The 27,656-nt window shown below is 38.3% G+C and overlaps 1 protein-coding gene across 2 annotated transcripts in view; it reads right to left on the bottom strand.

Moving 5' to 3' along the window:
• LOC107777130 (beta-galactosidase 16-like) overlaps positions 1–23,678 on the bottom strand; it is a 35,645-nt gene extending 11,967 nt beyond the window's left edge. The window contains exons 1-6 of one of the 2 annotated variants that reach the window (XM_075232922.1): positions 23,196–23,678; positions 19,165–19,260; positions 18,837–18,949; positions 18,664–18,730; positions 16,390–16,482; positions 16,146–16,289 (exon numbers count right to left, since the gene is read on the bottom strand). In XM_075232922.1, coding sequence (XP_075089023.1) covers positions 16,146–16,289; positions 16,390–16,482; positions 18,664–18,730; positions 18,837–18,949; positions 19,165–19,260; positions 23,196–23,369 — 687 coding nt within the window. In that variant the 5' untranslated portion in view covers positions 23,370–23,678. The remainder of the gene's footprint in view (positions 1–16,145; positions 16,290–16,389; positions 16,483–18,663; positions 18,731–18,836; positions 18,950–19,164; positions 19,261–23,195) is intronic. The other variant, XM_075232923.1, reaches the window with a different exon arrangement.
• Positions 23,679–27,656: the final 3,978 nt, after the last annotated feature.

Below are 27,656 nucleotides of genomic sequence, written 5' to 3'. Positions count from 1 at the left end.
TGATTCCTCCACCCCTCCTCAACCCAGCACAACCCCCCAACTTAGGAGAAGGCAAGTGAAGATGCTTGCTCGCAAAACTGTGGCTACAGGTGCACTTTCAAAGAAATTGAATGCAAATTAAAGGCTAGCCAAGCCCAAGATTCTGAAAACTCAGATGACTCCTTCAAATCTGCGAGTGAGGGGGAAGGAACTGGGTCTTCTGATTCTAAGAAGGCTCAAAATCCCCCATTCTGAGGTACGTTCTGTTCTAGTTGAAAATTTAGACAATAGGTTTGTTCTGGTTGGGTCTGTTATGAATGCGGAAATGCCTGAGTCAAGAAGGAGAGGAGGTAAAAATAAAAGTGAAAAAGAAAAGGAGAGTGAGGGTGTGAGTAGTGATGTGAGGGAAAAAAGGAAAGAAGTGGTTGATTCCTTACCCACTTCTGAAATGGTTGGACCAGCTATCTGTGGGGCTGAACATGAAAATGTGGAAGAGATTAGCAAGAAAACAGGGGGAAGTGGTTTAGGGGAGGCTGCTGAAGGGTTGGTTAATCTCAGTTCACAGGACTGTGACGCTGGATATTCTAGGTGTACTGATAACTAGGGATTTTGATGCATTTTATACTCCTTCTTGCTTATGTTTTGATTAGAAATTCGTACAAAATAGTCCCAAAAGGCTCACAAGTTGTGCTTGATTGCAGGTTTGATCAACAAAGTGACAAGATGTCAAAGATCAGCTCAAAAGGAGTAAAACTTGCACAAGTACCAAGACAAGACAAAGCTTAGGCAAAACAGGCCCAATGCGGCCGCGCACCATTCTGTGCGGTCCGCACAAGGAGGTTCAGAGAGGTGGCATTCAGGCAAAAAGGGCAATGCAACCGCACTAGGTTTTGTGCGTCCGCACTGGGATCAATATTGCCGCACTCGATTTAGTGCGGTCCACAGTAAGAAGGATCAGAGAGTTTCCAACTTCTGAGTTTCAAGCCAATGCGTTCCGCGCTCTATTTCATGAGGACCGAACTAGAAGCCTCCGCTGCCGTAGTCCATTCTTTGCGGTCCGCAGTGCCTGAGTTCAGAGAGATAGGTTTTCAAGTGTAGAGCCTTAGTGTGGCCGCACACCATTTTGTGCGGTCCGCACTAGCCCTGCAGGGGTATTTTTTTCCAATTTTTTCAACTTAGTATAACTAGCTTCTTTTCCTATTTTTAGGGTATCAGATAGTTTTTAGTTGTAGCTACACTCGTGGGTTCGAAGTATTTAGGTATTTTGGGCAATTTTATCTACATTTCACCATTGAATCTTATTGTTTATCTTGGTAATTTATTAATATGAGTTGTTGTTCATCTATTTCTTGCTTTTCTTCTTCAATTATGAGTAGCTAAACTCATAAGCTAGGGTTGTGGCTCAACCCTAGTGTGGGTAATTGATGGGTCTTGTGTTTTAGGGCTAGATTGACTATGAGTGTTTTATATTTGGGCTAATTTCATGTTTAATTGTTGAATTAGTGGTTGCAAACACTAGTTTGTGTTTAGTTGACTTGAGCTCTTCTTGAGAAAGAGAGCTTGAGTCTCTGAAATTGGTCCAACAAGGAATTGGGGCGTACTCAAGAGATTGATAGCTCCAATTAAAGGGTTAAACCTCGAGAGAGTAATACCCGACTTGAACCTTGATTGCTTGCGCAAATTTGCATATCCAATTGGTCTTGAGAAAGTCAATTCGGGCAAACTCACTCGAACCACTGAGAGGTGTAGAGTGGGTAAAATTGTGCAACGGTTATATCATACTCTCCAAATATGTTAATCATGCCTTAGACTCAAGTATCCGTTAATTGACCACCTAGGCAGAAGTCACTACCCTAGTCCCTTTTAAACTATTTGAGCAACCCGCAATATTTTACTCTTAGATTATTCTAGTTTAATTCACCATTGTAGTTTGATAAAAGTAGAAGTAAAACCAAAACCCAAAAATATTTAGAAGTGTAATTTGGAACACGTACACAACCCTAAATTAGATAGATACCCGACTCCAACTTCTAGCTCTCTGTGGAAATTGATCCCGACCCTAAAATCGGGTAAAAGTTTCTTCGATCCTCTCTCGCTACTCAATAGTAGTGTAGGGTAGGCTTCGATCAATTTTTTGGCGTCGTTGACAGGGAGCTAACGGTTTTGGCTATCTATTTAGTTAGTTTTGTGTTTTGTTCTTTGTTACTAACTTGTTTGTGTCATAAGTGTATTGTTCTTCTTTCCTTCTTTATTACTAACTTGTTTGTGTCATAACTCAGGTACCAAATGGCAGCGAACAACACTAATGACCCTCTTGGAAATGTGATTGTGAGGGAGGAGGTAGATGATGTCGGATATGATGAGGTGCCTCTTGTACCTCAAGGACAACATAGAGGCCGCCAGGCCAATGCGAATGATAATAACAATATTCTATACCCTCCTCTGCCACCTCCAAGAGTGGCTCCTAGAGTGATTCCGAAACAAGGCTATGCAAGTGCTATCGTCCCACCCTGAATCCGGGCGGGCAATTTTCAAATAACCAATGTGATATTGACTTTACTAGAGCAACGTGGTTACTTCACGGGCTCATCAAATCAAAATGCTTACAAATATCTCAAGGGGTTCGTGGATACATGTTGGGGGAGCAAGCAAACAAATGTGTCCGAGGATGCTATCCGGTTAAGACTCTTCCCATTCTCACTTAGGGGGAAGGCATTGGATTGGCTCGAGCGACTTCCCAACCATTCCATCACTATTTGGGATGAGTTGGCAGATAAGTTCATTGCTAAATTTTTCTCACCGGGGCATATGGCGGCATTGCGAGATGAGATATTGGCCTTCAAGCAAGAGCCCACGGAACCTTTGCATGAGATTTGGGAGCGTTATAGAACAATGGTGAAAGAATGCCCCAACAATGATATGACCGAGGTTATAATCCAACAAACTTTCTACCGGGGAATTAACACCACAAACTAATGCATAGTGAACCAACTTGCCGGGAGCAACTTTATGAAGTTGTCATATGATGAGGCATGTGATATACTTGACGATATGGCTAACATTTCTTCTGCATGGCAAAGTAGAGCCAATATGCATCAAGGTGACCCCACGATTACTAATTTGCACAAGGAATTACATGATCACGGGCAAGCTATAGTTGAGCTGACAACTACTATGAACCAATTAGCAAAGGCACAGTTGCAACAAGTCCAAAATCCTCGCCAAGTGAATGTCATGGAGGGTGTCAATATGCTTGTCAACAAAAGAAGGCAATAAAACCAAGAAAATTCTGAGCAATTTGATGATGACTGTGATGGATTTCAAAATGATGGTTATGATGAACAAAGTGAAGAGGTTCAATACGTAAATAATTATCAAGGCCAACGGGGCAACGCTTCCAACCAACAACTCTTCCAACCAACAATAATGGAGACCTCAAGGCAATGGTAATTGGGGGAACAACAACTAAAACAATCAGAATAACAATCAAAGCAACCAAGGAAATTGGAATGGTAATAACAACAATTGGGGTGGCAATAACAATCAAGGTGGATGGAACAATAGAAACCAAGGAAACCGGGGGCAAGGCTTTCAAAGGCCCCCAATGTACCAACAACCGAGCAATCCACCCCTATTTTCATCCCAAGGTCCTAGTTCTTCTAGCAATGATATGTGTAGAATTGAAATGATGTTCGAACAGATGATGAAGAAGAATGCGGAATCAGATGCTTAGTTGGCTTCCCATAATACCTCTATCAGAAACTTGGAGGTGCAGTTAGGCCAAATCTCATAGTCTTTAAATACTCGCCCTAAGGGTGCTCTACCAAGTGATACGGTAGTGAACCCGAAAGGTGGGAACAACCATGTTATGGCGGTTACAACAAGAAGTGGGAGAAACGGTGATGTGAATGCCTCCAAACAAAAGTAAATCTTGGATGATGATGTTGAGTTGCAAGAAGATGAAGTTCTTTTGGTAGTTAAAGATGCGGTTGATGAAAAGGTGAACAAAGAAGTGAGGATTATTATTCAAGATGTCGAGGTGGAAACTCAAAATGATGTGAACCCATTTAGGGAACACATAATAGACATGCCGGAGCTGCTTGTGCCAAAAGCCAAGGCTCCTTTACCAAGGCCACCTCCACCTTATCCTCAAAGGCTCGCAAAGCAGAAAAGTGAGAATCAGTTTAAAATGTTCATTGACATGATGAAGAGCTTGTCCATTAATGTGCCTTTTGTGGAGGCTCTTGAACAAATACCGGGCTATGCAAAATTCATGAAAGACTTGATACAAAGAAGCGTTCTATGGATTGTGAAACTATAAAGATGACTCACCAAGTTAGTGCTATAGTGCATTCAATGGCCTCGAAGCTTGAAGATCCTGGTGCTTTCACCATTCCTTGCACCATTGGGAGTGCGGATTTTGCTAAATCTGTATATGATTTGGGGGATAGTATCAATTTGATTTCCTATTCCATTTTTAAGACTTTGGGTATCGGGCAGCCGAGGCCGACTTCTATGAGATTACAAATGGCAGATAGAACAATGAAGAAACCATTGGGTATTATTGATGATGTGTTTGTCCGGGTGGACAAATTTATCTTGCCAGCTGACTTTGTGATCTTGGACTGCGAGGTGGACTATGAAGTTCCTATTATATTGGGAAGACCTTTCCTATCTACGAGGAAGGCATTGGTTGATGTGGAAGTAAGGGAACTCACCTTCCGGGTGGGTGATGAAAAGGTGGTCTTTCATGTGTGCAAATCAATGAAGCAGCCCAACAGTACCGAGGTATGCTCTTTTGTTGACCTCGTCACAACAGTGATAATTGATGACACCAGTGCAATGATCAATGTGGAGGACCCATTGGAGGCCGTACTATTGAACCTTGACGTCAATGAGGATGCAAGCCGGGTTAAGTGCGTGAATGCTTTACATGGAATGGGCTTTTACTCTTATGAGCCTAGGAAATTATCTTTGGACCTCAAGATTAGAAAGACTCCACCAACAAAACCTTCAATTGAGGAGCCTCTGGTATTGGAGTTGAAACCACTACCTCAACACCTCAGGTATGAGTTCTTAGGCTCAAATTCTACTTTGCCAGTTATTCTTTCTTCTTGTCTTACTAACCTGCAAGTTGATGCCACATTGGCAGTGCTTCAAAAGCGGAAATAGGCAATTGGATGGACTTTAGCTGATATTTGGAAGATAAGCCCCGTATTCTGTATGCACAAGATTATTCTGGAAGATGATGCAAAGCCTTCCTTGGAGCATCAAATTAGGTTGAACGAGGAAATGCAAGAAGTTGTGAAAAAGGAGGTGATCAAGTGGTTGGATGCGGGGGTTGTGTACCCCATCTCTGATAGCTCTTGGACTTCACCGGTACAATGTGTACCGAAAAAGGGTGGCATAACCGTGGTTGCAAATTCACAAAATGAGTTGATTCCTCCCATAACCGTCATCGGTTGGAGGGTATGTATGGATTACCGCAAGTTGAACAAAGTGACCCGCAAGGATCACTTTCCTTTGCCTTTTCTTGATCAGATGTTAGATCGACTTGCTAGGCATGCCTTCTATTGTTTCTTAGATAGGTATTCTGGGTACAACCAAATCTTGATTGCTCCGGAAGATCAGGAGAAGACCGCATTCACTTGTCCATATGGCACTTTTGCCTTCTCTAGAATGCCTTTTGGGTTGTGAAATGCACCGACTACATTTCAGCGGTGAATGATGGTCATTTTCACCAATATGGTGGAACACATTTTATAGGTGTTCATGGACGACTTTAGTGTTGTGGGGGATTCATTTGATGAGTGCTTGAAGAATCTTGATAGAGTTTTGGTCCGTTGTGAAGAAACTAATCTTGTCCTCAATTGGGAGAAATACCACTTTATGGTGGAAGAAGGAATTGTTCTTGGGCATAAAATTTCGAAACATGGCATTGAGGTGGATAAAGCAAAGATCAAAGTGATTTCAAGGCTCCCTCCCCCTACATCTGTCAAGGGAGTTCGAAGTTTTCTTGGGCATGCGGGGTTCTACCGGAGATTTATCAAAGACTTTTCCTAGGTAGTGAATCCCTTGTGCAAGTTGTTGGAAAAAGATGCTAAGTTCGTGTTTGATGAAAAATGTATGCAAGCCTTTGAACTTCTCAAGCATAAGTTGATCACCACTCCTATCATTACCGCGCCTAATTGGAGCTTACCCTTTGAGCTCATGTGTGATGCGAGCGATGTTGTGGTTGGGGCGATTTTGGGTCAAAGAGTGAACAAAATGTTTAATCCGGTATACTATACGAGCAAGACAATGAATGATGCTCAAATGAACTACACGGTGACCGAAAAAGAATTTTTGGCTATTGTGTTCGCAATGAAAAAATTCCGACCGTATCTTATGGGTGCTAAGGTTATTATTCATACAGACCATGCCGCACTTCGATACTTGATGACGAAGAAGGATTCCAAAGCTAGACTGATGCGATGGGTCTTGTTACTTCAAGAGTTTGATTTGGAGATTGTGGACCGGAAGGGTAGTGAGAACCAAGTGGCGGACCACTTGTCCCGCTTAGAGGAGGAGGGGAGGCCTCGTGACGGCCTAGAGATCTATGATTCATTTCCCGACAAACAACTCCTTTCAGTGTCGATGAATGATATGCCATAGTTTGCCGATGTTGCTAATTTCCTTGTGACTGGTATAATCCTGTGTGAGCTCTCTTCTAACCAAAGGAAGAAGCTCAAGTGGGATAGTTTGGATTTCTATTGGGATGAGCCGTACTTGTTCAAGATTTGCACCGATGGGGTGATCCGAAGGTGTGTCTCGGAGGAAGAGCAATTGAGTATCTTGGAGGCTTGTCATTCCTCTCCCTATTGTGGCCATCATGGCGAGTTGAGGACGGCTTCTACAGTTATTAGTTGTGGGTTTTATTGGCCAACTTTGTTCAAAGATGCGGGTAATTTTGTGAAGAGATGCGACGAATGCCAAAGAGCTGGTGGAATTTCAAAGAAAGATGAGATGCCTCTCAATACCATCCTTGAGGTTGATATTTTTTATGTGTGGGGCATTGATTTCATGGGCCCATTTGTTAGCTCTTGTGAGAACACTTACATTCTTGTGGCGGTGGACTATGTTTCAAAGTGGGTTGAAGCCCTGGATTTGCCCAACAATGAGGCCCAGCGTGTTGTTGCATTTCTCAAGAAAAGCATTTTTACAAGGTTTGGTACTCCACGTGCAATCATAAGTGATGAGGGGTCTCATTTTTGCAATAGAGCTTTCGACACTTTGCTTTCAAAGTATGGTGTCCATCACAAAGTTTCTACTCCCTATCATCCTCAAGCAAGTGGTCAAGTTGAAGTCTCCAATAGGTAAATCAAAAGCATATTGTCAAAAATGGTCAATGCAAATAGGACCGATTGGTCAAAGAAGTTGGATGATGCTATATGGGCTTATAAGATTGCTTATAAGACTCCGATTGGTATGTCTCCGTATCGGTTGGTGTTTGGGAAAGCTTTCCATCTACCGATCGAGTTAGAGCACAAAGCCATGTGAGCTTTGAGGAAGCTAAATCTTGAGTGGGATGTTGCAGCCAATCTTCGTGTGGAGAAGCTTAATGAACTTGATGAATTCTGATTCCATGCCTACTCTAGTTCGTCCTTGTACAAGAAAAAGATGAAGTACCTTCATGATAAATATGCTCGTGGAAAGGAGTTTAAAGTAGGTGATTTGGTTCTCTTGTTCAATTCTCAGTTACGTCTGTTTTCGGGAAAGCTTAAATCAAAATAGAGTAGACCGTTTGAAGTGGTGTTGGTGACCACTTTTGGTGCTCTTGATTTGAAAAACAAAAATGGAGAGGTCTTCAGAGTTAATGGGCACTGGGTCAAGCATTATCTTGAAAAAATTGATGACAACCATGTGGTGGCACTTCTTCATCTCAAATAATGTGATGATAACTTGCGTCGTGCCGCGATGTTAAATCAGGCGCTTCTTGGAAGGCAACCCATGTGTTTTCTTCTTGTTTTATTTGATTTTCATTGTAGTGTAGGACTGATTTTTGGGCTAACTGGTTGTGAAATGTTACAGGATTGTGTTGCAGGACATAGTGGAAAAAAAAGTGTTCAGGTCTCTAAAGTTGTGATGCGGCCGCACAACATTTAGTGCGGACCGCACTGGTGAAGGAGGAAATGTCCAACTCTCTGAAGATTGCCACCGCGGCCGCAATACAATTTGTGCGGTCCGCGGTGGACCACTGCGGCCGCATGACATTTTGTGCGGACCGCAGTAGGTTTCCTGTGTAAAACTTGAAAAGCTATGTAGTGCGGACCGCGATAGGTAAGCTGGGCCCCAGGACTTTTTCTATAAATAGTACCTGACGCCCAACGTTTACACTTTTCGAACCTTTGATTCTCTAAACCCTTAAAGCACTGTTCATCAACTCTTTTGCTCGTAATTAATTGTTCGGAACTAATTGTCATCTTTTCATCTCACATATGGTAAATCTATTTCTTTTTAATTGTTTTAATTTTGTTATTTTCTTTTCCTTTTTTGTTTTATTTATTATACTTTTCTTCCTTTATTTTCCTTCATTGATTAGGTTAGGGTAGTTAATCTGTTGATTAAAATAGACTCAGTTAGTTAAATACACTTGGCAACATGTATGGACACTAATTAGGTGAAAATTGGGCTTAAAAATCAAAATCTCGTAAACCCTAACTCAGTGTAGTCCGCGGTGATTGTGTGCGGTCCGCAGTAACATTTTGTGCGGACCGAATTGATGAAAGTCCTGAAAGCTAAACTTTGGGGACTGCGGCTGCACTACATTTTGTACGGACCACAGTAGTCCTTGTGCGGCCGTACTACCTTTTGTGCGGTCCCTACCGCCTGGATACAGAGAGTGGGTAGTATGAACCCCACCTCTATGTGGACCGCATGGCCATTATGTGCGGCCCGCATTGACCCCTGTGCGGCTGCACACCATTTTGTGCGGTCCGCACTACATGATTTCTGCAATAGTTTGCAACACTACTTTCAACTATCTACTGATACTAACAAACTCATTTGATTGTGTTTGGAGACTATGGTGAAACAACGAGGTAAAGGCTCTAAACAACCAGGCAGAGGAGAATCCTCCCGGGGAGGGAAACAGAAAATAGTAAGATTGACTGTTCAAGCTCGGCAAAACATAAAAAACATGAGGAATATGATTAAACCTACTGATAGGGACATTTACATGTCTGGGAGTGAGTACGAGCCCTCTCGGGAGATATCTTTAGACTCAATCCCAGAATACATCCCTGACTGGCCGGAGAGAAACAAACTAAGAGACACTCCTCCCACTTCCCCCGCTGCCCAAGCGTTAGTAAATGTGTCTTCTGGGTCATCTAAGGGCTCAACTGAAGGCGGTGGGGATGAATACTCCACCTTTCCCACAACTTCATTATCTGGAGAGGGTGTAGTAGGTGATGAGGAGGAAGTAGGAGGAGAAGAAGTAGTTGGAGAAGGGGGTGAACCTCAGGTGGGGGTATTGCTAGAACTAGGAAACCGGAGGTGTGGCAAGACCGGTTTGTTAGTGAGGTAGCGTACCACAAATTCAGGGAATGGTGGACGGTGAGGAAATTAATCCCAGAGCATAATTTTGTTGATAGAGATCTACTGCCTCACAAACCTAATGTGAGGAGGCAGTTTAGGGAGAGAATTAACTGGGATTACTTTCTGGGTGAATATGTAGATGCCAACGAGCACTTGGTCAAGGAATTCTACACCAATGTTGCCCACATCAAAAAGGGCACAAAAGTGACTAAGGTGCGAAATCAGAAAGTGTTCTTTGATGGAAAAACAATAAATGACTACCTTCGCTATGATGAAGAGGATAAGGCACTATTTATGACAAAGATGGAAATGGGAGAGGAAGACCATCCCTGGCTGGCACAATATCTGGCAATCCCAGGTACCACCCCCGACTAGTTGACTGCGGGCGTCAAGATTCTGAGACGTAGTTTGAACTTTGAGGTAAGGGGGTGGGAAACATTTGTATGTAGCAGGTTGGACCCCACAACTCATGACAACTCCCTCCCTCTTCACCGGGCAGTTTTGGTGGCTTCAATCATGGCACGGTACCCAATCAATGTGGGAAATGTTATGTTTAGGATAATCACAATAGTGGGTAGTGAGCATGACAAAAACTACTCTTCCCTAGTTTTCTGACTATGTACTTCCGAGACCTAATAGTTGAAAAGAGGCCATTCGACATCAAGATCAAAGAAAAGGCCCCATTTTCTTGGTACAACATGCATGGGGATGATAACCCCAAGAGTAAGAACTTCAAGGGAACAACTACTACTCCAACTCACCAGTCTGAAGAGCCAGTTGTGGCTCTTGCTCAGCCTGCCTCCACCTCCACTGATATCCCTCCTAGCCCATCCACCTCAGCAGACCCGGAGATCCCTTCTTCCCGTGCCTATCCAGTGACTGCCCACCGATTGAGCCAGACTCTTCTCAGTATCAACAACTGGATGCAGGCTGCGTCATCCAAGTTGTCTACCCTCACTACTACAGTAGAGGCTCAGTCGGCACATCCACCTCCACAGGTCCCCCAGTCCATAGAGGATGCTCTCAAGGAGATTTTAGCCAACCAAAAGAAAATCCTTGACGCTCAGAAGGTGCTCACAGATGTAGTTGCTTCACACAGTCATGCTCTCAAGGATCTTGCTAAGGAGCATAAGAAGTTGAGAAAGTCGCGGGCTTCCAAGGAGTTTGTAAAGGCGCTAAGGGTTGATGTTGACAAAATGAAGGCAGATCATCTGCCTTTGGACTTATTGCTACAGGACCCAGTACCATCAGCTCATACCCAGCCCGAGCAGTCCTAGAGGCCTCCCAAGAGGAAGAGGATGATCCCTAGAGCAGACGATGCAGTCATCCAGTTGACAGACCCACCGGAGGCCTCCTCCAGTCAGCCACAGGATGCACCTCAAGAGCTTGTCCAGGCTCAGGTCCCAGTAGCACAGCAGTAGGCCAAAGGGAACCAGTCTAAGGTTCCCGAGCACAGTGAGGACCCAGGGACCACTCAGGAGCTCATGCAGGCAGACAGGCCATAGGGAGTCCCTATATCCTTTTTTCCTTTTTCTTTTTGGTGCTTTATTTAGTTTAGTTGGCATTGGGGACAATGCCAACTTTCATTTGAGGGGGTAGGCCCTACTTTTATGGATTCATTTGGATGATTGTATATATATTCGATACTTTTTATGCTTTCTTTATCTTTTCATCTTTGGGTTGTTTATAATTTTAACATTTCGTTACATTTATCGCACTTTTATTTTACTTTGGGTCTGTATATAAAGTTATGCTACATTGTACATATTCATCCCATCTATTGTATATTCGACGAATCCCCTCTTGTATATATTCATTTTACTTTCCGCAACTTTTTGTTCTTAGCTTCTTATTTATGATTCGTAGCTTTTTGTTTTGAAAGTTTGGAATAAGCCTTTGGTTTTCTTAATGCCACGGTTCTTTCTAAAGGTGGAGTTTTGTGTGAACCGGGTGGATCTTCCCAATGATGGATGGAGTGACAACCTTCTTAAGGGTTTGAGTCCATTTTTCTTTTTTGTTTTTAGTAGTTAGTAGTTAAGGGTGCCTCAATCAAAGCTTCACTTGGGCCTAGCATATTTTCCTAGAATATGTGAATGACATGGAATAGGTCCATCAAGATGAACATATGACTGTGGATGTAGAGGTTCATACCCCTAAGCCAAAGAAAACCAAGACTTCTTTCAAGAAGTCTTCATCTGTTTCCAAGGCTGCTAAACCTTCTTCCTTGGCTAAAAGAACAAGGTCTGCTGTGAAAGCCAGGCAAGTTAAGATTACTGAAGAAGAAGATTGGAGTGGTGAAGAAGAGGGTGAATCTGACTATGAGCAAGATAAGCTGGCCAATTTTGGCAAAAGAAAAATCTTGAAGGGTAGACTTTTGAAGGATTTGGTGGAACCAAGGATGGTTCGATTGGTTGATGCTCTAGCTGCTCAGGGTTGGAAGGACATGGTCCTTCAGTTGGATGGTAGGCTAGAAAGGAATGAGGTTATTGAATTCATGGCCAATGCAGAGGTCAAGGATGGTAGAGTTACCAGCCAGGTGAAAGGGGTTCAAATGTCTTTTGATGCAAATGAGCTGGGTGAGATCCTTGACATCCCTTCTAAAGGGTACGATGACTACACAAGGCAAATATGGCCAAGTCTAGACTCCCTTCCTACTGCCCTCGCAATTACTAAGAAATTCTGTGATGTCACAGAAGTGAATGAGGCCAAGGTTGTGCATAAGAGTGAAATGAAGCCATGCCACAAAGTCCTGTTTGAATTTGTCAACAAGTGTTTGCTGCCTAGGCAGGAAAGAAGGCACATTACTAACTACATAGACTTGGTTTTGATGGAGTGTCTTGAAAGTGGAAGGCAAAACAACTGGCCTGCATTTATTATCAAGCTGCTGGATAGGGTTATCAATGGCTCCAAGTCCCATGCCACTCCTTATGTATTTATTCTGACTACTGTTCTTAATCGTTGCAATGTGCCACTGAAGAAGTGAGAAATTGTCACAAGCAAAGACCATTTTGGAATAAACACTTTGATTGCTTGTGACTATGAGGTCAATGCCATTCCCAATGAACCTGGTTCATCTAAAAAGATACCTATCAATAGCAAAGTCAGAGCTCTTGTGCAGGAGAGTGAGACAAAGGATGCTGAGATAATTAGGCTGAAGGCTCATTTAGCAGAGGTTGAATCTGAGAGAGATGCTCTCAAAACTGAGCTCACAAAGGAAAAAGAGAAGAATGATGGCATTCTTCAAGACATGCTGCACCTTCTCCAAGACAAAACCCAACCCTCTAGTTCTTTAAAGCCTTAAGTTCTTTAGCCTTCAGTTCCTAAACCTTATCTAGACCTTTCAGTGACTCAGATTAGGGATTTTTCTTGTTTTGCTCATATTTTGACTGTTTTTGTTTCTTTTTGTGGATTGTGGCAGAATCATATTCTCTATCAATAAAGTTTGCTATTTTTGCTCTTGTTGACTGTTTATATTTCCTTGATAGTTTTAATATGTTTGGTTGATTACTGATGATTAATCCATGATTGCACTTGCAGTTGCCCCAGTGGCCATGAGTAATTGTTAAAGTTCTGGGAATCACACTGTGTTTATGCAACTTTTCGATGATGCCAAAAGGGGGAAGAGATATTGTGCTTTATATTCTAAATAAGTTATGTTTATAACCTAATGAACTTGGTCCTTGAAGATAAGTAAAAAATTTCTAACTTTGCATTGATGAATAAGATGAGTTTTGACAGGGCTTAAGTGAGTGAAAAGCACAGAGTTTGTCATCATCAAAAAGGGGGAATTTGTTGCCCAAGTAAAGGTGAGTTTTGAAGACTGAAAAAGGAACTCAGACATGGACCAGATCCATCCTAGTGAAGCACAGATATGGTCAACTCAAGCATGTGAGATGCACGTGAAGGAGATAAACCTTACTTACCAGAAGTGATATCTCCTGATCCAGATCGAAAAGGTTGCATATTAGATAAGGAGAAAGACTCCTTACTCAAAGAGAACACGGTTTAAGAGATGGATAGAGTTAGTGTTTGAGATCAACTAGAACTCCTCCACCAAGGAAGAGTAGCATCAGTATTCTAGTCAATATCTATTTACTAAATCCTTAAATATCAGTGTTGTTCTCTTTTACAGGTAACGCACATAAGCAGAAGTTAAATGTGAATTGAGAGTAAAATAGCAAGGCAATTTTGCAAGCAATTTATGTGTGTTTCAAGCGTGCAATCCTGAAGCTAGTTGAACCAGATAGAAGAACCAGTTCCAAGTGTCTATCTTTTATTCTAGTTCAATTGTAGTAGGTGTTTTCATATTGTACCTTTCAGCTTTATCTAGAAGCAATTGTATTAAGTACTTAGAGTTTTCAAGTTAGAGTTAATTGAAGTTGTCGCAACAGTTGAGGCTGTGTTCTACAACGGGATTAGAGTTAATCCTAGGTTTACAAAAGAGTTTTTGGCTCGGTTATTTTAGTGGAGAGTTTGGAAAAATCCTACTGGAAAGTAGGTCGTGGTTTTTTTCACCTTTTGAGCCATATTTTTTCCACGTAAAATCTCTGTGTTCTTTAATTTCTGTACTTATTATTCTGCAACAGTAGTAGTTGAAACACATAGAAGAACTAGGTCCTTCTATAATCAGGTTAAATAAAAAATTGGACACCACCAAATCACACCCCTCCCCTCTATGTGGTATTGAAGTATAAAACATCAATATAATTTATTTTATGATAAGCATATAATCATAAGTTATAATAATTAATAAATTGACAAAATTTTCTCAATAAAAAATAAATATACAACAACAACAACCCAGTAAAATCCCACAAGTGGGGTCTGGAGAGGGTAGCATGTACACAGACCTTACCCCTACCCCAAAGGAGTAGAGAGGATGTTTTCGGAAGACCCTCGCTCAAGATAATAAGAAAAATAAAAAGGAGAGAATATTAGTTTCACCACAGAGATCATAGGAAAAATAGGAACATAAAATGCAGAAGGAAAAATGCAAAACAAAAATGATGGCTAGTAAATAGGTCCTACACCGAAAAACCAAATTGTAAGACAATACAATACCCCTAGCTATTTCAGACAAAAACCCTACCAGAACAGGCTCACAACACTACAAGGTAATGCAAGACTCAGCTACCTTCTAGCCTACAACCGTAATACTTGACCTCTATAACTTCCTATCAAGTGTCATGTCCTCGAAAATCTGAAGCCTCACCATATCCTGCCTGATCACCTCTCCCCAATACTTCGTAGGCACCCTCTACCTCTTTTCGTTCCCTCCACAATCAGTCGCTCACACCTCCTTACTGGAGCATCTGGGCTTCTCCTCTATACATGTCCGAACCATCTGAGCCTCGCTTCCCGCATCTTGTCATCAATGGGAGCCACGTGCACCTTCTCCCGAATATCATCATTTATAATCTTGTCCATTCTAGTGTGCCCGCACATCCACCTCAACATCCTCATTTTTGCTACTTTCATCTTTTGGATATGTGAGTTCTTAACAGGTCAACACTCAGCCCCATACATCATGGCTGGTCTAACCACCGCTTTATAGAACTTACCTTTGAGTATCGTTGGCACTCTCTTGTGCGGATGCTAACCTCCACTTCTTCCATCCTACCCCAATACGGTGTGCGACATCCTCATCGATCTCCCATCCCCCGTGGATAACCGAACCAAGGTACTTGAAGTTTCCTCTACTTGGGATAACCTGTGATTCAAGCCTCACATCCACGCCCACTTCCCCCGGCTTAGTGTTTAACTTACACTCCAGGTATTCCGTCTTTGTTCTGCTCAGCTTGAAACCTTTAGACTCAAGAGTCTGTCTCCAAACTTCTAGTCTCTCGTTAACACCGGCTCGTGACTCATCAATCAGAAATATGTCATCGGCAAATAGCATGCGCCATGGCACCTCCCCTTGAATATGGTTTGTTAATGCATCCATCAACAGGGCGAATAAGAACGGACTGAACGCAGAGCTTTGGTGTAACCCCATTTCAACCAGAAAATGCTCAGAGTCGCCTCCTACTGTCTTAACCCGAGAAACAAATACTGAAGAGAAACAAATACTGTCTTTATCACGACAATACTTAGAAAGCAATACACCAAAATTTTGATATGTCCTTATTTATTATATACAGTTCAAAGATTAATACACAATCACATAAATACAAATATGCAAATGAATAGGGAATTTGCTTATCTTAACAGTCAATGAGAATTGCAAACTTGAAGAGGCGGGGGGGGGGGGAGGGTTAGGTTGAAAAAATACTTGAGGCAGTGAGTATCGGTGTAGGAATTTTGTTCTAAAAAGAAATATTTTAAGGATAAAATAGTAAAAATCTTGGTCAAACTTAAAGAGCTTATAAGCTAAAAATTCATAAGCTGGGGGTGATCAGCCTATGACTTTTGGCTTATTTTTAACTTATAAGCACCTGGCTTATAAGCAATTTTAACTTTACCAAACGCGTAGATAAGCCAAAAAAATGCTTGTAACCTAGTTTGACCAGCTTTTATAAGCTTAGCCAAACACCCTCTAATTTCTATGCATGCGTTAGAATATATTGATTATTTGATGTATTTACACTTACAATAGGATGAGGAGCATCATCTTGTTTACACATGACCCATGGCACACCAGTCTGAAGTTCCACAGCCATCTTTGCTGCCCAACGAACATAAAGGGGGCCATCTTCTCTGAATGCTTTTTCTATATTTTGATATTCGTTCTCAATCTACATGTATTTTAAAATGTTGACACATGTATTTATGTATATATATATAGAGAGAAAAAATATCATGGGATGGCTCATCAGAATGTTATGGATATTTAACCTGTGAGAGTATGATTGGACCTCCTTGTGAGGCATATAACCCTTCCGACTTCATCAAGCTCACTATTTTTGTGGTAAAGTTTTGCATGTATAACTGTCATGTAAAAGAGAATATTATTAAGTTAATGTTCCTACCAATTCAAACAATATATCAAAGTGGTCTAATTTATATATATCTATAATTGAGATTTGAGGGACCTTAAGAGATGATGTAGCATATCTCATAGACAAGGAAATGATTTATTTATTTTGTCAATTTTTAGATTTTTTTCTCACTCAATTTAGTATAGTAGTCTATTATTAAATTCCAGAAATACGGAAACAAAAACCATTACTTTCAAATTTTAACGGTTACATCCTTTTCTTTTTTACCCGAATCATTGCAACCTTCCACTCTTCAAAAATTTCCCTGTAATATTCTGAATAATAAATAAGGAATGAAAAAGAAATTCATTTTAACCTTTCCACCTTTTCTTCTGACGAAGGTTATTTTCTTGTGATGAATGTACAATTCTTCCGACAAAGACTCTCTTAAGGGTATAATTATCTACTTTCCTCATCAATTAATTTTTTTTTGATGAGCCAATTATTTACTTTACAAAAGATAATAAACTAGCGGAGTAGAGGAAGTCAACCATCAGTGAGGAAGTTTCGGCAGAGAAGAAACTAATGGTACGGTTGAAGCTTCATGTATATGTGATATTTAATTTTCAATATCTATTAATTAAATTTCTATTTTTATTTCCAACTGTCATGTACGTATGGTGTTTGATTTTCAAATATCTACTTTTAAATTTCTATTTTTTCCTTTTTATTGTTTTCCTCAACTTTGTGTCAGAGTCGTCGAAGGTACTTAAGAGAGGATCAAGGAACAAAAAATTTTGGTTCTTGCACAAGAAATATGTTAAAACAAAATTTGCAGGAGTTGACACAGTTGGAAAGTTATATAGATTAAAACAACGGTTGGAAATTGGTGATTATTTTCATATATAAGAAAATTGAAAGAAAAAGAAAAAGGCAATGGCTAACAGAGGAAGATAAAAATCTGAAAGTGCTTTTAATTCTAATGTTAAGGGAAGAAGGGAAGTGTTGATTCTTAAGAAGATTCGTGTTTGATCTCATTTTTCCATAACATTTTGTCTTTAGAGGGCAAGAGATTAGACTTCTCTTTTGGGAATTTTTTTTAGTCGAACTTGCAGGGGTATATATATAAATTATAAGGTTATTCTCTCTTCTTCTTTTCTTATGTGGTTCTATAATTCCTGGAGTTTCCGGTCATACAAATGTGATGCTTATGAGTTATGAGTTTCCTAATCTTTGACTCATTAATTTGCAAGTTAATGTAACTTTTGCCCAAGATAGTGTTGAAACCTAGCCAGACTATCAAGAAATACTTTGTCAAAGAGATAATTAGATGAATGAAAAGGAATCAAAAGAGGGTGATATTATTTAGAAGTTAGATAGGTTGAAATCATAGAGGTGTCAGGTGGACTTTCTTGATAAGATGATAAGATGTTTTAATTTCAAAGTTCGGGACAGATAAGGTATAGACTTTGTGAAAGCTAGAACAATTCGCTTTGGCATAGTAGGAGGAAATAAGTCGTAATTTCTTTCTGATAATAAAATGAAGGAAAAGTTAAATTTGGATTAAATTAATACTACTGTATTTTAAGTTTTTTCTTTCACTTTTAAGATGATAATTTAATTTATATATGCTATGTAAAAGATTTCTCATTGCTAATTTATACATGAGGAGAGATCTCAAACAAACAAAAAATTGTTGCGATCTGAAGTGATTGCGATAACGACAGACGGTAAATATGCACTGATAATGGTATCTCCTCCACAAAAATTTGTATATATTCGTGAATTTTACACGTATGTCATAATAACATGTCTATATCCATGGATAGAAAAGAAATGCCTATTCACTTTAATTTACTATATCACATCAAAAGATAAAGATAAAAAAGTATGTACCCGTGTCAAGCAACTAAAAGAGTAAATTATGAATAGCTCATTTATCTTTCTCCTTTCTTCTGTGAAACCCAACATGATATAAAAGAACAAAAAGGTAAACAATAAACATATAACCTACTTCTATTATTTTTAATATTCGAATATTAAAATATTAATATTAAAATATTATTCTATAGAGAGGTTTTTCCGCGCGAAGCGCCAACAGATAAAATTATTATTCTGCATTTTAGAGGTGTAAAGATATATTCGATACAAATCAAAACTTTTATCAGAAGAAAAATGGGTGATATATTACCTTAAACGGTTCGTTGTCAGATCGATAAATAATGCCAGGGACATCATGTAACCAAAACGGGAAGCCCCTGTAAAATTCAACAAGGGATCAAAACATAATTGTAAACACCCTTAGGGGTGAAAAAGAAATTATAGTCAAATTTGACTCAAATTAAATATTATTTATTAGTTTACCCATATGTCCATTCACCCTCAATATAGGGCCCAATACGAAGGCAAGCGTATAGACCTTGTGCTTGAATTTGCTTGATGAATACTACTATGTCACGTCTTCCACTAAAATCATACTGACATCACATTGGAAATAAGAAATCAGTATACGAGAAAAACTCTACTCTGAATTCAAGGGTATTTTGGTATATGACCAAAGTTATTTTTCAAGAAAATTTTGAATAAATATGCTCCCTATTATTTTCAGTTTAGGAATATAAATAAACTTCATTTGAGAAGAAAAAAAAAAGCACTAAAATTGGGAGATAAGATAGTGTATTCAATAAAATACCTGTCCAGGACGAGGCTCATGAAGATTCCAAAAAACATAGGTCTCAATCACATCTATTCCACCTTGTTTTGCTTTTGATATTAGAGATGGCCACATCTATCATAAAGAACAAGCAAAAATAGAGTGATCGATCACATTTTGCACCCTGGTCCAAACTTTATGTTACTCATGATATAGGTTCTTTTTCGAACGTCATACAAATTGAAAGTTCATGCAGGAGCAAGTAATATGAAGTTAAAAGTAAAACTAATTATATAAAAAGAATTCCTCATACAATGAGTAAAATCATTAATTCCCTTCTAAGTTTGATAGAAATAATAGAAATCGATCCTCTCACGAAAGATATGTATAACTTTCATCATATGAAATAAATTATTAGTTACCCCTCTTTCAAAATCGCATCATATAAGTTAAATCCAAAAATGAAGTTTAAAACGAGGGTCATTGCTTAAACGAAGCTATTGAAAATATATTTTGTGATAAAATTACTTATCTTTTATTGTTTTACTCAATAGTCACTCAAGCCGAAAAGTAATAAATATATCCAGATCCGGTTATTTCAAATTTTTATATAAAAGAAAAAAAAATGACGATGTTCCTCTATATTCAATAATTTAATAACCATTTAAGTAATAAACTTTTAAAAAAGGGCTAATTAAAGATCGTTAGCTCGTGGACGGTTGTTGGACAATTCTTTTTCTTTGGATTTTTTTTTTTTTAATAAAAGTGACAAATCCAGCAACCAAACAAACAAAAGAGGAAAAGGAAATAACAATATTGGCGGCGATGGTTATATACATGAAAATCTTGCTAGGAAAAATTATGGTTGTTAGTAGGGAAAGGGACAATTATATCATCCTACGATAGTAGTTTTGGCTTTTTGCATTGACAAAGTTCTTTTATTTTCGTGCTTTTCCTTGCTCCGTTTCCTTCAGACCTTTCTCTATTAATCTTTTAGTCATCTTGATTTCTATATATTCTTAGAAGTACACTTCAAATAATTAGTTTCTAAATGTAAGTTACACTCTGAAAGATCAAATAGTTGATGTTACATTTTAGATTGAAATTACTAGTTCGTTCCATCCTGGTATTCTAAATTAGATCATTTCTATGGTAGTTAATGATGTTATTGGCTAATTTAAGAGACTAGGTAATAATCAAATCTATTTAAACTTACAAATTTTTCTTTAAATCCTTTTTAATTTAATTATTTTCTCTACTTATAAGCTGTTAAATAATTTAACAAGTTCTAGAATACGATGTCCTTTAATGTTTTCCTTGGAGATAACACCAAAGCCTTTGGAATTCAAATGTCACAACCAAAGTTTCAAAAATAGTAATCGGTTGAGTCTCTTTCAAAGAATCCCTATGATATTTACTATTACATTGACAAATGAATTCTTCCAAGAATCTAAAGATCTCTTAGAAGAAATGCTAGCGACTAGCGAGTTCTACCTTATCCCTTTTTCTACGCTTTTACACATATTGTACTTTTTTCCTATTGTTAATCCAATGAACATTATAATTAATGAGTTTAAGTTCTACTCATTTTCGGCCACGCGTGTTATGCGTGTATTTTTTATCAATAAGCGCATAATATTTAATTCACATAAAAAAATATATTTGAGTTATCAAATAAAACTTAACTAACAGCATACAAAATTTTTAAATGTTGAATACTGATCTTGTTGGGCTAACTTGACAATGGAAGAAGTAATAGCAAAATTGCATGCTAAAACAATGAATTTAAAAGTACATATAAAATTTTAAATTTTTGAGTAGTGATTTTTAAATTAATTGATAGAAAAGGTCAAAATGAATATGAACTATTTTGTAGAGCATCATAACATGCCCAATATTTGTTGAACTAAAATGAGCATATTTAATAATATAAATGCATACTAAAGTATTCAAATAAATTAAAACTCACTACTATTTTCAAAACTCGAATCATAATATTCATTATAAGAAATCCATTTTGAGGACATACTCCCACAAGCTAAAGGGACACTTGAAATCGTTTTGCGGCCAAGAACTTAATGAGATAATTATATTAATGACTCTTTTTTGGCACTTTAATATAGATTCACTTAACATGTTGTTCTAATTCCATTATTTTTATGATTCTTGATAGTGTCTGTATTTATTATGAAGTAGTTTTACAATTTTGTATATCAATATTATAGAAGTAATGTTCAATTGAAAGGCAAAATAGCCATTCAGCTATATATGGTCATTTTAGTCTTTCAACTTTAACTTAGGGTCATCATATTTATAATATAGTATGATATGATATAATGTATTATTTGCGTATAAATTTTTTACGCCATCAAGTCAAGTTAAATTACAATAACAGGTAAATCTTCATAGCAAGCTTGATATGTTAACTTACAATTTTTTACACCATCAGGTTAAGTAAAGTTTTTTACACCATCAAGTCAAAGTTAAGTTACAGTGACAGGTAAATCTTCATTGTCTAAATTTCTTTTACACTGTTAGTCCTATAACTAAACTAAATGCATGTAGAACTTTGAAACCTCTATCTTAGATTGGACTTACGATCTTTTGTAATTAAGGGTGTGTTTGGTACGAAGGAAAATATTTCTCGAAAAATATTTTCTAATTTTTTCATATTTTGTTGGCTTAAATGTTTTGGAAAACATTTTCCGTATGAACTCATTTTCCTCCAACCAGACGAAAATATTTTCCTTATCAAGAGAGTGAAAAATATTTTTCAAAACTCCTTCTCAATCTTCCCCACCGTCACCAACCCACCCCACACCCTCTCTCTAAAAAAGGCTTCTTTTTTTTTTCAAAGTTTAATTTTTTCCGTTACCACCCACCTTAATACTCCTCCACCCACCCCACCCACCCCACCCCACCCCCTCCCTCCCACACCCACCCCCTCCCGCAAAAAAATTTTTTTTTTTACCTTATTATTTTTTTCGCAATTTCAAATTTCTGTTTTTTGGTTTTTCTGCACTACCTACCCCCGTGCAAACCTTCAGCCCAATTGCCCCCCCCCCCCCAGCACAAAAAAAAATTTACTTTTTTTTGTAATTTCAAATTTCTATTTTTTTTTGTTTTTCTGCCCCTCACCCCCTCCCCCACCTCCCCGAAAAAAACTATTTTTTAATATATTTTTTAGTTTTAGTTTTTTTATTTATCAGTTTAAAGGTTCAAATTTTACAAGTTTCAAAGTTATGAGTTCGGAGGTTTATGTGTTTTGAAGTTTACGAGTTTAGAAATTATGAAGTTTACGGGTTCGAAATTCCGCGGTTTCGAAAGTTTATGAAAAATGTGGGTTCGGAAGATTTTTGGTTTGAAAGTTTATGGCTTCATATTTATTATATCTAAATTATTTATGAATACTCTTGAGAACTCATTTTCCTTAATTTGCGTACCAAACACCAAAAAATAAATAAGATTACTACTTGTTTTTTAAGAAAATATTTTCTTGAAAAACATTTTCCGTTGTACAAACACACCCTAAGAGTCAACAAAATTAGATGAGTACTTTACTTCTTTTATTGAAAAATAATGGTTAGTATCATGAATATGAGCAATAATGTATGAAAATCATATGTGATACATATACCAAAAATTAAAAATTCAACAAAAACTACTAATATGAGAAGTGAAAAACAGACATGAGAGTATTCTCTCTCTCTCAAACACACAGAGAGTGCACCCATATTCCTACAACCATTATATTGCAAACATATAAATATGCCCTAAGCTAAATGTACAGAAACAGAAGTATACGCACATCTTAATATCAGAGCAACAATGTGAAGTTTATGATTTTTGAGTATGCTATTAACTCATAGTTCATTTTAATAATTAGGTTCGAAATTACATATTTATATATGTTTAATGAATTTTCTAACGTAAATACATAGTTTAAACAAAAGCTACACGTAATATTCTACCTCCACTCTTAATATGCATGTGTGGGCATATATACTGATAAATACACAAGTGTACATGAGCTCGTAATATGACGAAAATAAAAAGAGAGATGGACATACATCAGGGGTGCTTCGAGGATAATGAATAGAACCAGAAAACAACATCTTCCTTTGTCCATCTATTATTAACGACCTTCCGTCATAACTCACATTTTCTCCGCCGGCAGCCACCGCTCCTGCCATCACCAACACTGCCGCTGCCAACAAATTCCGCCATAGCCACTGCATTCTCATCGCGCGCTTATTTTTCCACCATGCAAACACACATACGCACAAAGAAGAATATTTATTGTGTAAAAAATTGAAATTACTATATATTCTTGGAAGCAAAGACTGATATTGAACAAAGAAATGGAGAGACAGATTTTATTGACAAGGCAAGATAGGAGGAAGATGTTCTTATTAAGTAAATGATGCAAGATATCTTGTATTCAAGTATGACATAATAAACGGTGAACTAGTCTGTTAGTACTTTATATCTCTTAAAAAGGAAATTATTTATAATTTTTGTGAAAAAATAAACTAAGTGATACTCTTTCCATTTCGATCATGCCATAATATATAGAAATGTATTGTTTTTTAAAAATAACGTAAATTATAAATGAACTAGTAAGTACTCTATATGTTATGATTATAATAAGAAGTTAAATTCTTCTAAAGATATTAATTAAGCGGAGAAAAATTGAAGGGAAGGAGAAGAGGGAGATGACTATGAAAGAAGAAAGAGAAATGGACGGCAAAAGAATATATGATGTAATTTTGCGTGAAATAAAATAAGTTGGACGGGGTTTTTAGTGTGATGAGTTAACAAGGAAAAGATCTTCGTGACTCAACTCCAAACGTCATGGAAACAACATTTATACCCTTTTTTTTAATCTTCCTTCTGTTTTTTTTTTTGAAAAATAGAATTTAATTACTTTTCTCTGTTGAATTATGTAAACCACTTTGTCTAAAAAAAAATTATATTTTCAGATACACTTTTTCCTGGGTCAAGGCATGGAAAATTTTGCAAATAGATGGAGCGAGACATACACAGTTTTTTCTATTTTGTTCCATAATGTGAATCTCTCTCCATCCAAAAAACTGAAGTTACGAAATTTAGCTCAAAGTAATAATATAAAACAAAAAAATAAACAAGAATGTAAAGAGCAAGAGAAAAGAAATTCTTATTTCTTTCATGTATTCAAGTGTGTACAATATCACTTTATCCTTTATTTATAGTATTACATAGAGGTATACAAAAGAATGTCATAAACATGACTTTAAATATTTTAGATCATGGAGGAAGATATTGGGGAGGTTACGGAGGTATGAGAGTTACAACCATAACTCCATAAGTATATTGGAGTAGTGGGAGTTATGGAAATAATGGAGAAGAGTAGTGGGTATTACTCTTTTATGAGTTATGGACATCCACCAATAAATAATTATTTCAAAAAACTCCCCCTTGGATGTCCATGGATAATGTGCCTCGTTAAAACCTTACTAAGAAAAAACCTTGTAGGAAAAAAATCTTAGTGAAGGAAAAAGAGTACACATATCTTGTAATACGCTACTTGCTGCCTCATTAAAAATCTTGCAAGAAAAACCCAGTGGGATAAAACCTTAGCCAAGGAAAAAAGAGTACAGCGTGTATTTGTCTCCCCCTGATAAAAACATCACTTTATTATCCGGAGACGACGAATTCCAAGCTTGACAACATCTATAATGTTGAGGCAGCCAATGCCTTAGTGAATTATCCCGCCAAATTATCGCTTGAACGAATTATTTGAACATCTATTTCATCATTCTGTTGATCAAGATTGTCTCTGCAAAGAAACTTTAGCTAAATGTGCTTTGTCTTCTTCAATATATCGTTCTTTCAATTGAGCTATGAAAGCAACACCGTCTTCAATATTATTGGAATCTTCTCTTCAAAAAAATCACACGTCTTATTCGTGTTGAGTCACTTAATTTATAAGATGTTAGTATCTTGGTATGAAGAACAAACTTCATGTAATGTCCTGCATTTACTGTCACGACCCGGATTTCCCACCTACGGGAGTCGTGATGGCGCCTACTGGTGGAAGCTAGGCAAGCTACGAACTTAGAAATCTTTAGCTCTTCTGTTTTAATCCTTTTTTTACATCTTATATTAACAAGGAAATAAATAGTTAAATAACAGCGGAATATGAGATTAAGCGGAAGTCTTAGAGAAATATAAAACCAGAATGTTTCGAAAGTCAATATATGCCTCTACCCAGAACCTGGTGTCACAACGTCTACGGACTACTAAGAGTACTAAATACAACCGTTTGAAAGAAATATAACACTGTTTGTCTCGAATACTTGAGATAACAGAATACATGATAAGATAGAGGAGACGTCGGGCCTGCGGACACCTACAAGGCTGCCTCGGTGTCTCGGTGGACTGAAGGCTGGCTCCCGAGCTACTGTTGTTGATCAAGTGCCGCTCCGGTATCTACACAGAATGCAGAGTGTAGTATCAGCACAACTGACCCCATGTGCTGGTAAGTGTCTGGCCTAACCCCGGCGAGGTAGTGAAGGGGCTAGGACCAGACTCCAGATAAACCTGTGCAGTTATATAATATACAGCAGAAATATAAACAGGTAACAACAGTTTTAAAGGGGAGGGACATGCTTCGGGGAAACATATCAATTATATCAGAAACTTAATAAAGTAGGGAAGAACACTCAATGTCTACAATCTATACGATAACAATACTGTTGCGGCACGCAACCCGATCTAATATAATATATGTTGCGACGTGCAGCCCAATCCACATATATAACTGTTGCGGAGTGCAACCCGATCCACATATATAACTGTTACGGTGTGCAACCCGATCCAATATAATATCTGTTGCGGCGTGCAACCCAATCCACATATATAACTGTTGTGGCGTGCAACCCGATCCACATATATAACTATTGCGGCGTGCAACCCGTTCCAAATATACAGTGAACAATAATTATAATTAACCATCCCGGTAAGGGATCAACAATATACTACACTATCCCGGCAAGGGAACTCAACAATACAAGTATATACGTCCCGGCAAGGGAGAAACAACCATAACTAAACTATAACTCAACTAGTTTCAACATATAACTACCCCAGCTATAAATAAATTTGTTACAACACCTAACTACCCAGCCATAACCAAACTTGTTACAACACCTAACACGGAGTATCATCAACCTAAATGTCCGTAATATCAATTAAGAACACAATGCAAGGGAACCTCAACTCAACATTAGCCCGGCAAGGGGCAACATAATGATCTCTTCTCTTTTTCACTTTTACTTCACAATTCACTTCACAACTCGAGCCAATGCTCTAGAGTTTCGATTATCACTTATACTTACACAATTTTTTATACAACTAGAGCCAACGCTCCTCAATGTTCATAGGCCAGAACTCTTTCCACAACTTTACACAACAAATAGAAATCGTCACTAAGGCATGAATAATACAACGAGATCATGAAAATCACAAGATAAGACTCACGGTCATGTTTGACACCAACGCATAAATACTCGTCACCATGCCTATACGTCGTACTCGAGAAGAAACAAATAGCGATTAGGACACAACTCCTAATCTCTCAAGCTAGGGTTAGACCAAACACTTACCTCAATGCCTCGAACACAACTCAAGCGTCAATTATAGCTTTACCCCTTGATTCCACCGCCAACTCGCTCGTATCTAGTCACAAATTACTTGATTACATCAATAAACGCTAAATGAATCAACCCCAATGCATGAAAATTAGTTTTCCCAAAGTTTTAGCCAAAAAGTCAAAATCACCCCCGAGCCCACGTGGTTGAAACCCGAGGTTCGAACTAAAACCCGATTACCCATTCCCCCACAAATCCAAATATATAATTTATTTTGAAATCGGACCTCAAATTGAGGTCCAAATCCCCAATTTTAGAAAAACCTAGGTTCTACCCAAAACACACAATTTCCCCCATGAAAATCTTTGATTTGAAGTTGAAATCATGTTAAAAGATGTTAAGGAGTGAAGAAAGTGAGTTAGAAATCACTTACCAACGTTTTGGAGAAGAAATGTTGTTTGAAAAATCGCCTCTTATGTTTTTGGGGTTTTGAAAAGTGAAAAATAACTGAAATTCCCGTTATTTATACCCCTTTCAGACCCCCTAGGCGGACTGCATCAAATGGACCCCGGCCGCACAGGCCTGCCTGAAGACCTGCAATTCAGCACCTTGTGCGGACTGCATAAAGGCGACTGGGGCCGCACAGCCTCCACCGCGCTCCGCACAAAGGCGACCGCGGTCGTGCTGGCCCCTCCGCGGTCTCACACGATTTCTCGCGGACCGCACTAGAGGGTTCAGAGACCTGCAACTTCCTGACCCTGCAACATCTGACTTTCTAAGCCTAAGGCATCTCGGACCCTACTCGAAACTCACCTGAGCCCTCGGAACTCCAAACCAAGCACACGTACTAACTCAACAACATCATACAAACTTATCCGTGCGATCAAATCGCCAAAATAA

This window comes from Nicotiana tabacum, chromosome 16 (assembly GCF_000715075.1).
Source record: "Nicotiana tabacum cultivar K326 chromosome 16, ASM71507v2, whole genome shotgun sequence".
Classification (NCBI taxonomy): Eukaryota; Viridiplantae; Streptophyta; class Magnoliopsida; order Solanales; family Solanaceae; genus Nicotiana; species Nicotiana tabacum.
Note: the sequence above shows the minus strand (reverse complement) of the source record. Positions and strands in the feature narration are given on the sequence as shown.